Genomic DNA, 12,286 nt, shown 5'->3' with positions numbered 1-12,286 from the left:
ATAAAAGCAGAACACATTTTTCTGTCTTCTAAATCCTGTGTTTTAGATAAACTGCACTGTGCCGCTGCCAAATGACAAGAACGATGTAAGAGTAGGCAGGTGATGGAGCTTGGACTTCAATCTTTAGTCACCATATCCTTTAGGAAATCCAGACACACTGTACACAGGTTACAGACTATTCCATTTTGAATGTAGAGACTCCTACTGGTTTATAGCGTAAATAGTGAATTTACAGCTTTATACAACTGTTCTGGTAAAATATCACAAAGCCTGGTCAGTGTGACCAATGGATTATATATTACTACTTAATTATTGTTTTATTAAATACTGGAAAAAATCTAGGGTGTAAAATCAATAATATGAAGTAGTACAATTGTCAGCTGTTTAGAACATGACAAACTTCTCTCCTGCTGTTATTAGCTGCTGCATTGTGTAGCAAAAAAAAACAGTCCGTGATGAAAATGTCCATGAGGTGTGTTGAAGAAATAAGAGATTGGATGACCCATAACTTTCTGCTATTAAATTCTGATAAAACGGTTTTGCTAATCGGCCCAAAAAATAGTACACAGAAGCTCCAGCATCTCAGCCTGCATTTAGACGGTTGTTCTGTAACTACTAGTTCAACAGTAAAAGACCTGGGAGTTATTTTAGACAGCAACTTATCTTTCAAAAATCACATCAATCAAGTTACAAAAACAGCCTTCTTTCACCTTAGAAATATTTCTAAGCTAAGAAATATGTTATCTATATCTGATGCAGAGAAGCTCGTCCATGCGTTTATGACCTCTAGAATAGACTACTGTAATGCATTTTGATGTCACCCATATGAGGATGGGTTCCCCTTTGAGTCTGGTTCCTCTCAAGGTTTCTTCCTCATATCATCTAAGGGAGTTTTTCCTTGCCACTGTCGCCGCGGCTGCTCATCAGGGACAAACGCACACCATTCACCTTCACTGTTGTTTTCTGTAAAGCTGCTTTGAGACAATGTCTGTTGTGAAAAGCGCTATACAAATAAACTTGACTTGACTTGACTCAATTACTAGGTGGATGTCCTGCATCATTAATAAACAAGCTTCAGTTAGTTCAGAATGCCGCAGCAAGAGTTCTTACTAGGTCAAGAAAATACGATCATATAACCCCAATCTTATCGTCCCTACATTGGCTTCCTATTAAGTTTCGAATAGACTACAAACTACTGCTACTCACTTATAAAGCACTAAATGGTTTGGCTCCCATGTATCTATCCAGTCTCTTAACACGCTACAATCCGTCACGCTCCCTGAGATCTCAAAACTCTGGGCTTCTAGTAGTTCCTAGAATAGCAAAGTCCACTAAAGGCGGTAGATCATTCTTACATTTAGCTCCTAAACTCTGGAATAGTCTTCCTGACAGTGTTCGGGGTTCAGATACACTCTCCCAGTTTAAGTGCAGATTAAAAACATATCTTTTTAGCAAAGCCTACACATAACACACATCACACACATCACATCACAACCTTGTGCTCCAGAACATCTGATCACATGCACATTATCAACTTGTGCTGTTAATATCATGAACAGCAGCTACGCTAATTCCTCTCCACTGCTTCTTTTTCTCTCCCCATCCCGAGGCATCCTGAGGTTTGGCCAGCTCCAATCACGTCCCACCTCGTGAAGATTATGGACCTATGGATGATCATGGAGAAGTAGATGCCGAGTGTTTAAAGGCCCTGGCATGGAGAAGCTGATGCTGGATCTATGATGATCACAAATTGTTCTGTATTGTTGAAAGATTTATGACCAAACTCTTGATGTCACCCATATGAGGATGGGTTCCCCTTTGAGTCTGGTTCCTCCCAAGGTTTCTTCCTCATATCATCTAAGGGAGTTTTTCCTTGCCACTGTCGCCACGGCTTGCTCATCAGGGACAAACGCACACCATTTACCTTCACTGTTGTTTTCTGTAAAGCTGCTTTGAGACAATGTCTGTTGTGAAAAGCGCTATACAAATAAACTTGACTTGACTTGACTTGACGTGGGAAAACAGAGGAAGTTGGGCAATAGCGGCCACTAGAGGCAAAAGGGGAAAAAACCTGACACTCCACTACTCCAAAGCATAAATTACTCAAGAGATGTGGGCTGGTGGTACTGGACCAATTTTGATAATTTAGTTAGTGCCATGAATTGCTCCACCTGCTTGATGGATTGTGCTGCATTTCTGGATTTTAAATACTGTTCAGTGTTTCAGTTAAAATTTCAGGAGAAGGAACAACTTCAGATTTCAGAAAGGGAACGTTTATTTTATTTTGTACTACAAGAAGAAAAATCCAATGCATTCCGGAGTTTCCATTTTATTTATATATAGTGTGACTTTAATGACAATAAAAATTTGTGTTTTGGATTTATTATTGTTTTTTAGTTATTTAATGACAGTGTGATTAATATAAAACAAACAGATAGAACTTTACAATACTGAGGTCATGAGATTTAATTTGATAATTTTTTTTATTTGTTTCTTATCTGACAGTTAATTTCTAACATTTTGCTTTTAATTATAATAAAATTAAAATATGTTTTAATTATATAAATGGATTATATAAAGGACAGATGTTTGAGCAAAAGTTTTACATAAAACACTACACACTTTATTCTGGAACACACAACCTCACAGTAGAACCATAAAGCAAGGAGAACCCGAACGCAGCATTCAGAGGCTGAGTGAATGTGGTTTGGACTCTGTGGAGGAGCTTCATGGTGTCAGAGACGCTGTAGAAGGACAGCGTTCCTGCACTGTGATCCAAATACACTCCTATTCTGGACGGTGCTGGAACTCCGAGATCAGTCTCAATGTTGTTGTGATAGAAACAGAGAGAAGAAGAACACCACAGACTCCAGGACTGATTGTTGCGTCCAAACCTACGCTCAATATCTCGTCCTTTCCTGCTGATGTTTTTATATGAGGCTGATATGGACATACCACCCAAACCATCACTACTCCATTCCACCTCCCAGTAACAGCGTCCAAACATACTCTCCTTACACAACACCTGAAACCAGTAGTCAAATCTTTCTGGATGATCAGAGTATCCCTGCTCTTCCTCACTACGTGTCACTGCTCTGTTCTTCTCAGACAGAATGAGGTTCTGATGTGCCGTGTTGGGATCCAGAGTCAGATAACAGAAATCTAAAATAATAATAAAAACTAGATAAACAATGTGTACAATGTAGGGTTTCATTTAAAAAAAGTGTGTGTGTGTGTGTGTGTGTGTGTGTGTGTGTGTGTGTGTGTGTGTGTGTGTGTGTGTGTTTAGACATACATTTCAGAAAATCCTCTCTGCTCTGTGGTTCTGGTGGTGAAATGATCTGATCTGCTGCAGCTGCGGAGAGAAAAATGGAAATAAAGAGCAACAGATGGTCCCTCTCCTCTTTAGTCTGGAGGACGTAGTGTCAATGGTTTACAAATAGAAAAATAAAATTGTACTTTGTCTGATCATAGAACAGTTTTCCACTTTGGCTCAGTATATTTTAAATGAGCTTTGGCCCAGAGAAGATGGTGGTGTTTCTGGGTTATGTTCATGCATACCTTCTTCTTTGCGTGATAGAGATTTAACCTGCATTTGTGGATGACACGGCAAACTGTGTTCACATACAATGATTTCTGGACATGATAATGAGCCCATGCAGTGATTTCCATTCCAGAATCATGATTAAAAGCATTGCTGCCTGAGAGCCTGGAGATAACGGTCTTTCAATACTGATTTCTCCAGATTTCATGAAACTTTTGACATTATGTTCTGTAAATGATGAGATATTCAACTGCAATCTTATGTTGAGGAACATTATTGTGAAATTTTTCCACAATTTGTAGACACAGTCTTTCACAGATTGCTGAAGCTCTGCCCATCTTTACTTCTGAGAGAATCTTCCTCTCTAAGATAAACTATTTATACCCAAGCTTAAACATCTGATATGTTCTCTGTGTTCTATTGTGAATTAAACATGGGTTAATGAGATTTGCAAATCATTGCATGCTTATGTTTTTATTAACATTTTACATGATGTCCCAACAGGTTTTTGAAATTAGGGTTGTATTTCAAATTGTCAAGTGAATAAAGTGGCTGCAGAAAACACTTTAAAGAGCGAGTAAAGACCTCCATCATTGTGTTCTTCCAGCAGGAACAGCTCTTCTTACCTTGTGGAGGGTTTTTGTTGAATTCTAACTCAAAGAATTTGTTGAGTCTCTTCTTCAGCTCTGAGAGAGAATTCCTCACTCCATCAAATAAGAAGTGTTGAGAGGAAGTGATGCTGGATGTGTCAAAATCTGGTCTTTCTAATGAAGTAGACTGGAATGTAGAATCTAAAACCTACAGAAGACAAGTTAAACCTCATGAACATCCATCAGTGTTCTGTCACTACATTATTAGTTGAACTCCACACACACTTGAGAGGTGTTTTAGAGAGTGTGTGAGGAACAGCTGGTTCTGTAGATCAGACAGTGTGTGTTACCTGGAGGAAATGGATGTGATCGTGTGTGTGTGAAAGCTGCTCCAGCTCAGTGACTCTCCTCTGAAGATCAACGATCTCCTGCTCCAGTTGCTCCAGGATTTGTTCAGGTCGACTCAGTTCAGCCTCCTCCTGAGCTCTGATCATCTCCATTACCTCCGAGCGCTTTTTCTTCATGGAGCTGATCAGCTCAGTAAAGATCTTCTCACTGTCCTCCATTGCTCTCTTTGCACTGAGCTGTTAGGAAACACACACACACACACACACACACACACACACACACACACACACACACACACACACACACACACACACACACACACACACACACACACACACACACATCTATCATTCCCTCTGTCACTGGGACTCTAAATGACTCCATGTTGTCCATGTTGTGTGTGTTTCTAGGAGCAGCTCCGTCTCTGCTCACTGCTCACCTTTATAGTGTTCACAGCCTGTTTCAGCTCCTGCACCTTCTTCTGCTTCTCCTGGATTCTCTGCTGGGATTTCATCTGCTGCTTCTTTAACTCACTCTGAGGAGAAATCATTGAAAGTGCATTTATGTATTAATGTGTGAGTGATGGTGTTGGTGCACCTCATAGTGTAAAAACTTAAAATCCTCATCATGCTGAGTCCAGATATGGAATAAATGTGGCCTTGTGCAACTAGAAAAAAAGCCTAGACCTTTTCACGAAGAACTCTGAAGAACACCATGGACATTGTTATATTGTTATAAAATGTGCGCTTCAGGCTGTAAATGTTTTGTAGATTTTATACCATTGGGATTATGCTTATAGCTGGAACTGAATGATTCTGTGAGCTCCAGTTACAAGCAGATAGAAGATTAGATAGCTCCATAACCATGGATGAACCCTGTCAACTATCAGAGATTTTCAGAAGCAGTGTTTTGAACATTGGTCCATGGATATGAGGTGGGGCTAAAGAGTACAATCTTGAACTGTAAATAAACTGGATTATGGTTTGACTACTTGAGTGCCTGCCAGAGTCTGAAGTCCAGAGGAGTTCAAGATCAACTTCAGCTTCTTATGTTTGTTTTAACATTTGTTTCCATCTTTACTAATAGACACAATTTAACCAGAGAAACATTGAAAGTGTTTTTTTTTTCCTTAAAGATTTTCTAGATGAGCAAACCAATGAGGATGAATTCATTCGAGATATTTTAAGTTCTCACCTGTTTCTCAGCTCGTTCTCCTGAGGCCGTGACGGTGTTGTGTCCTTTATGTTTATCCATCATACACATATAACAGATGCAGGTTTGATCAGTTCTGCAGTAGATCTCAATCAGCTTGTTATGTTCAGAGCAGATCTTCTCTTGTAGCTTAACGGACTCTTCAGTTAATGTGTGCTTTTTCAAAGCAGGAATTTCTAGATGAGGTTTCAGATGAGTTTCACAAAGAGAAGCCACACACACCAGACAGGACCTTGTGGCTTTGTGTTTTCTCCCGGTGCAGAAATCACACTCCACATCTCCAGGTCTGGCATAACAAAGAGCATGAGAAGCGTCTTGGACTTCGGTTTTCTTCACTTTCTCCACCACTTCAGCCAGCATGTTGTTTGTGCATAAACCAGGCCTTGGAGTAAAAGTGTCTCTGCACTGAGAACAGCTGTAGACTCCCTTCTGATCCTCCTGGTCCACCGAAAGCTGATCTACTTAATTGCTGGCCTCAGCCATTTTCCCCACATTCACGTGAAGAGAAAAATAGATTGAGACAAAAATCAAAAACCCTTCGTGTTTTATCTAAATGAACTTTGAGCTTCTGTGTTTATAACGTAATGGAGAGAGTGGGCGGAGCTTTAAAGTAGGAAGATGTAGCTAATGATTCTTAGTTATAAAGTGTAATGTGCTGTAATGTGATTAAATATCAAAGCATTTGTCAAATGGGTGGTTGGCGTTTTCTTCCTCTAAGCACAGAACAATAATGTGGGGATGTTTACTTTCTACATCATTGTATATTTCAGGAATCAGTGAGAAAAATGTCTGATCCTAAAATGTTATTTCATGAACCTGATTGGTCATTTAAGTGTCTGAATATCACACCAGTGTAAATTTAAATGACAGTATGAAGAAGGTCTGCATTGCTAGCATAAGATATATCAGGCATCTCAGTCCGTATTTATTTATCTAAGATGAAGTTTTTGTCTATTTACCTGCATTCTTTAGAAACCCACGTCTGATATACCGTAGATATTAAAAATCTACCCACCCCTGTTAACACAACAAACACAACAAACTTCCTTGCTAATGTTATTAATGGTATGGAAATCGTACTACATTTTGGTAGTTGAGTAAAGAAATGACAATTTGCTGAAATATTGTCTCATATTTATTACAAAAAAGTCCAGAGCTGCTGGGACAGCACTTGTTCCCAGGATTCCCAAAATTCCCAAGTTTTGTCCTCTAGCACACTTTCCTTGACACTTCACATAGCAAGAACTATAAGGAATCATTTCCTCCTTAAAGACGTGAAATGAATGATAATGCCTAAGAGGCAAAACAACCCTTGTGTTCTCGAAGATTAGTTTTTACAAAGAATAAGAAATAAAATCATACGACTGATATTAGCGTCAGCTGTATCATGGTGTCATCCTAAAAACAGCCCAAAGTGTAAACCGTTGCAGAGGCTCGGTTCATCGTGTCCGTCAATGAGTTGAGTCCTGCTGCTGTGTCCTGGAACTAAATCTCAACTGCTTCATCTTAATCTTCTACATCTATAGGCGATAGCGCTCGAGTTTCGCTCTAGTGTAAGAATTTTTGTGAAACAATTTTGGAATGATCTTAAAAAATGTATATATATATATATATATTAAAAACTGAAAGCCTCTTGTTTAAATCAGCATACAGATCCATTGTACATATGTAGCAATGTCTTATTAAGAACTAGCCAAGTTATTTTGGATCACACAACCTCACAACAGAACCAAACAAACTATAAAGTCTACACCCAGCATATAGAGGCTGAGTGAATGTGGTTTGGACTCTGTGGAGGAGCCTCATGGTGTCAGAGACGCTGTAGAAGGACAGATTTCCTGCACTGTGATCCAAATACACTCCTATTCTGGATGATGATGGAACTCCGAGATCAGTCTTCATCTTGTTGTGATAGAAAGTGAGAGAAGGATAAGAACACTGCAGACTCCAGGAACGAATGTTGTGTCCAAACCAACACGCCACACCCTCCCCTTTCCTGCTGATGTCTTTATATGAGATCGAAATTTCCACTACGTTGCTCCATTCCATCTCCCAGTAACAGCGTCCACACAGGCTCTCCTTACTCAACACCTGAAGGCAGGAGTCGAATCTCTCTGGATGATCAGTGCACTGCTGTTCGATTACACTGCGAGTCACCATTTTATTCTTTTCACACAGACGGAGGGAACGATGTGCCGTGTTGGGATCGAGAGTCAGACGACAGAAATCTAATATAAAATTGAAAAGAAAAAACATTGTACAGGCTGAATAAATGACGGGGCAGTTGAATATGTATTTATTTATGCTGTCGATCGATTTAAATATTTATATGCGATTAATCGCATGATTGCCATGAAGTAACTCGTGATTAATCACAACTTAATCGCACATTTTTATCTGTTCTAAATGTATCATAAATGAATAATTTTCACGTTTTTAGTACTCTAATCATCATGGACAAAGTAATGGTGGTGTTTTAAATTATGTAAATCATCAGGACATCCAATGGAAAATGGCGCATTAGAAAAACCAATGTTTAGTGATTGGAAATTATTCTGTAGCATTTATTTTTTATTTTTTATATCTGAGTAAAAAAAAGGGCATTGTGAATAAATGCGTGTTGCGCTGCAGGTTTAAATTTCACCTTGTTTCTATTTATTCGTTTCCATTTTTATTTTTGTGCGCTACATGACTTTCTTTTGGCTTCTCCTATTAGGGTTCGCCACAGCGGATCATCCGTATTCATGATCTGCATGTTCGATTTGGCACATGTTTTACGCTGGATGCCCTTCCTAATGCAACCCTCCCCATTTATCCGTGCTTGGGACCAGGACTGAGAGTGCACTGGCTTGTGCAACCCTAAAGGCTGGGGTTGTTCCCTAATCGCATGTTAATAAAATGAGTGCAGTTAAAATGTATTTGTGTTTGCGTGTTATTAATTCGTTCATTTTGACTGGCCAAAAACAAACCACCAAAAAACATTTACATTTCAGAAAATCTTCTCTGCTCTGTGGTTCTGCTGGTGAAATGATGGAAACTGCTGCAGCTGTGGAGAGAAAAATGAAAATAAAGTCAAAAAGTCAGATGAAAAGAAAATGGAATCAGTTGAAAGTGATAGACAGTTTTGAGGTCAGGTGTATAAAGTGGCTGCAGAAAAGATAAAAATAAGAACACTTTACAGAGCGAGTAAAGACGTCCATCATTGTGTTTCTCCAGCAGGAACAGCTCCTCTTACCTTGTGCACGGATTTTGTTGAATTCCTCCTCACAGAATTCCTCGACTCTCTTCTTCAGATCCGAGAGAGAATTCCTCACTCCATCAAATAAAAGATGATGGTCAGCGGAAATGTCTGGTCTGATATCTGTGGGAGACTGTCGTCCAGATTCCAAAACCTACAGAAAATCAAATACATTTACAATAAAAATCAACTGCATGTGTTAACTAAATCCCATCATTTCAATGATGATATTTAACAGAAGAATTACTTTATCAGTTTCATTGTTTGGACAAGATTCCTAATTTTGTAAAATCGGCAAAAAATGTTTCCCGTCGGAACTTTCCCAAAAACTCTGTTAGGAGAGAATTTAGTTGTGAAAATTGTTGTTTTTATTGTTTTTTATGTAAATTATTTTATGTTTTGGTAATAATTTGTGGTCCAAATTGTTAAAACTTCTGTGAGCCCTTGATAGCCTAAGCCACAGGGGATTTATGTGGGCATTCTGAGTACATTTCCAGCTTGGCATGCCCAACTCACAGCAGACTGGCAGACACCAGGGCCCATGTAGTAGCATTGTTTAAGGTGAGGTTACTGGAAGTTCTGTCAGGTCTGTGCATGAGAGCTTCTGGTTCTGTGAGATGTGACGACGAGACGGTTGAGGCACATGTCTTAGCCTATTCAGGACTATTAAAAAAAAAAGTAAAGGGTGTGTTACCTGGAGGAAATGAATGTGGTCATTTGTGTCTGAAAGCTGCTCCAACTCAATGACTTTCATCTGAAGATAAATAAGCTCCTGCTCCAGTTGCTCCATGAGTTGTTGAACATGACTCAGTTCAGCCTCCTCCTGAGCTCTGATCATCTCTGTCACCTCAGAGCGCTTTATCTCCATGGCGCTGATCAGCTCAGTAAAGGTTATCTCATTGTCCTCTATTGCTGTCTGTGCACTGAGCTGTTAGGACACACACACACACAAACACACACACACACACACACACACACACACACACACACACACGATTTAGAGGTCATATGTTTCATTTCCTCTGTCACTGGGACTTTAAATGTATTATTGTCCACGTTGTGTATGTTTCTAGCAGAAACTCTGCTCACTGCTCACCTTTATAGTGTTCACAGCCTGTTTCAGCTCCTGTACCTTCTTCTGCTTCTCCTGGATTCTCTGCTGGGATTTCATCTGCTCCTCCTTCAGTTTACCCTGAGGACATAAGAGTGATGTATTCAGCTGATTATAGATTTTGCAAATCCATATCATGTTATGACTGTGTTCTTGTAACAGAGGCCCTGTAGGTGACCCTAGAGGTGACAACCTCAAATCCAATTCAATAGAGGCAAGGAAAAAGTTATTTGGACAGGTCTAGAAGAAAAGCTAGGAGGCCACAATACTCTGCATTGCCTAAGGATGTTACACCACCCCCTTGCTCAGCTGTGGATGTTGTTCTGCCCTCTTGCTTGGCGGAGGACATTAATTCCCCTTCTGGCTTTGCCTCCGCGGTTACTTTCTTCTCTGGCCTCGCTACGCTGAGCCCATCATTCTGCTTTGCTGTTGAGTTTTCTCACCCTGCCCTGCCAAGGTGTATAAAGTATCTGACAAAAGTGAGTATACCCCTCACATTTTAGCTACCATTTTAGTATCTTAAATTTGGGTAAACTTGGATATATTTAGTATCAATGTTTGTTTATCAGTACAGATTTACTTCTGCTCAACTCAGATAAGATGAAAGAATACTTACACTTTAAAATGTATGCTTTTTATACTTTATCTTTGTGTTTTTTCTCATATTCTATTTCTAGTTACATGTTGGACAGTTGTAATAAGTATTTCACTACATTCTGTATCAACTTGTAGCTGACGAATACAATTTTATTTATTAATTTAAAGTCTGTGAAAAAGTTGTTTTATATGATGCCTTATCTTTGTGCTGACCTTGCTCTATTTGTAAAGCTGAAACATTATGGGTGTTGGTTCAAATATGTGCAAACAGGTCTAACCAAATTTTAACAATAAAATTGCATAAATTTTCCATCAGCTTATTTATTTCTATATAAGCATAAGACAAATTCTAGTTCTTACCTGTTTCTCGGCTCTTTCTGCTGCAACGGTGACAGTGTCGTGTCCATTGTGATTGCTCATCATACACATGTAACAAATGCAAGTTTGATCAGTGCGGCAGTAGATCCTCAACACTTCGTCATGCTGAGAGCAGATCTTCTCTTGTAGTCTTGCAGAAGCTTCAATTATTGTGTGTTTTTTAAAGGCAGTAGACTGATAGTGAGGTTTAAGATGAGTTTTACAAAAAGAAGCCACACACACCAGACAGGACTTGAGGGCTTTGTGTTTTCTTCCAATGCAGAAATCACACTCCACGTCTCCAGGTTCTGCTTGGACTTCAGTCTTGTTTTCCAGTTTTTCCACCACTTCAGCCAGCATGTTGTTTCTATGTAGAATCGGCCTTGGAGCGAAATTAACTCTACATTGCGGACAGCTGTAGACCTTCTGCTGGTCCTCTTGATTCCAGTGATCGTTAATACACACCTTACAGAAACTGTGTCCACAGTTTATAGTGACTGGCTCTTTCAGGAGGTCCAGACAGATTGGACAGAAGAACTCCTCCTGTATTATTGATATACTGGCACAAGCCATCGTCCTACACTAACTGTATAAAGAGTAATAAAAAATGCTCAGAGTTCAGTTTCATTTTCTTCTAAATATTTTTCAGCTTCTAAATGTATAGTGTTAGATTGTGTGGGAGGAGTCAATTGTGTGGGTGTAGCAAACATTCGTGACTTTCTGTGATGTAATGCGAGAGAATACGATTCATTTGTAAACGTGTAATAGGAAAGGAGAGGGTTTTTTTGCACATTATTTATGGATTATTATCATTATTATTACTATTATTATTGGTATTGGATTGATGTTTCACATAATTTCACAAATTCAGTTTGCCTGCTGCTTCCTAAAACTATGGGTTAGTTTTGACTTATTTGAATTGTAATAAACAAACCAGCCTTCAAATCTGATTTTTTTTTTTCACTTTTACATTATGCACATAATGCACCTTGGTCATTTAATCTCTGCTGACGAGTCTGACTTCCAGAGCGAGGTGTGTAAAATAAGAACTGAATTGAAAGTATGAAGAACAGCAGCATTCCAGTAACATGACACACCCGTTCACCGTTTCATATTTTGAATCGTAGTAAACTTAAAATGAAATATTTCAGAAGGTGGGAATGCTTTATTCAGTTCTACTTTTCAGTGATTTATGAACAACCTAGAGCTGCTCTGCTTAGTACTTAGCACTTAGGCCATTGTCAAGGTTATGACTCAAATAGTGTTGTAATTTAGATGTTTAATATTTG

At 39.1% G+C, this 12,286-nt stretch overlaps 1 protein-coding gene across 1 annotated transcript; it reads right to left on the bottom strand.

Annotated features, from left to right (window-relative positions):
• Positions 1 to 2,257: 2,257 nt before the first annotated feature.
• On the bottom strand, positions 2,258 to 11,596 carry LOC310722279 (uncharacterized protein). The gene is made up of 12 exons (XM_083534629.1): positions 11,001 to 11,596; positions 10,029 to 10,124; positions 9,627 to 9,860; positions 8,930 to 9,086; positions 8,681 to 8,740; positions 7,395 to 7,922; positions 5,677 to 6,152; positions 4,922 to 5,017; positions 4,485 to 4,718; positions 4,171 to 4,342; positions 3,296 to 3,355; positions 2,258 to 3,162 (listed from the first exon to the last, which is right to left on the bottom strand). The coding sequence occupies exons 1-12, from the start codon at positions 11,568 to 11,570 to the stop codon at positions 2,624 to 2,626; spliced, it is 3,222 nt and encodes a 1,073-aa protein (XP_083390755.1). The 5' UTR covers positions 11,571 to 11,596; the 3' UTR covers positions 2,258 to 2,623.
• Positions 11,597 to 12,286: the final 690 nt, after the last annotated feature.

Source organism: Silurus aristotelis, assembly GCF_946808225.1.
Source record: "Silurus aristotelis genome assembly, chromosome: 28".
In the NCBI taxonomy this organism is placed as follows: Eukaryota; Metazoa; Chordata; class Actinopteri; order Siluriformes; family Siluridae; genus Silurus; species Silurus aristotelis.
Note: the sequence above shows the minus strand (reverse complement) of the source record. Positions and strands in the feature narration are given on the sequence as shown.

Excerpts from the sequence above, each read along its gene's own strand:
- LOC310722279 (XM_083534629.1), bottom strand. The coding sequence starts at position 11,570 with ATGGCTTGTGCCAGTATATCAATAATACAGGAGGAGTTCTTCTGTCCA. Across the intron at positions 8,741-8,929 it reads CAACAAAATCCGTGCACAAG|CTGCAGCAGTTTCCATCATT; the intron begins GTAAGAGGAGCT and ends TTCTCTCCACAG. Across the intron at positions 6,153-7,394 it reads GAGGTTGTGTGATCCAAAAT|ATCAGCTTTCGGTGGACCAG; the intron begins AACTTGGCTAGT and ends GCAATTAAGTAG.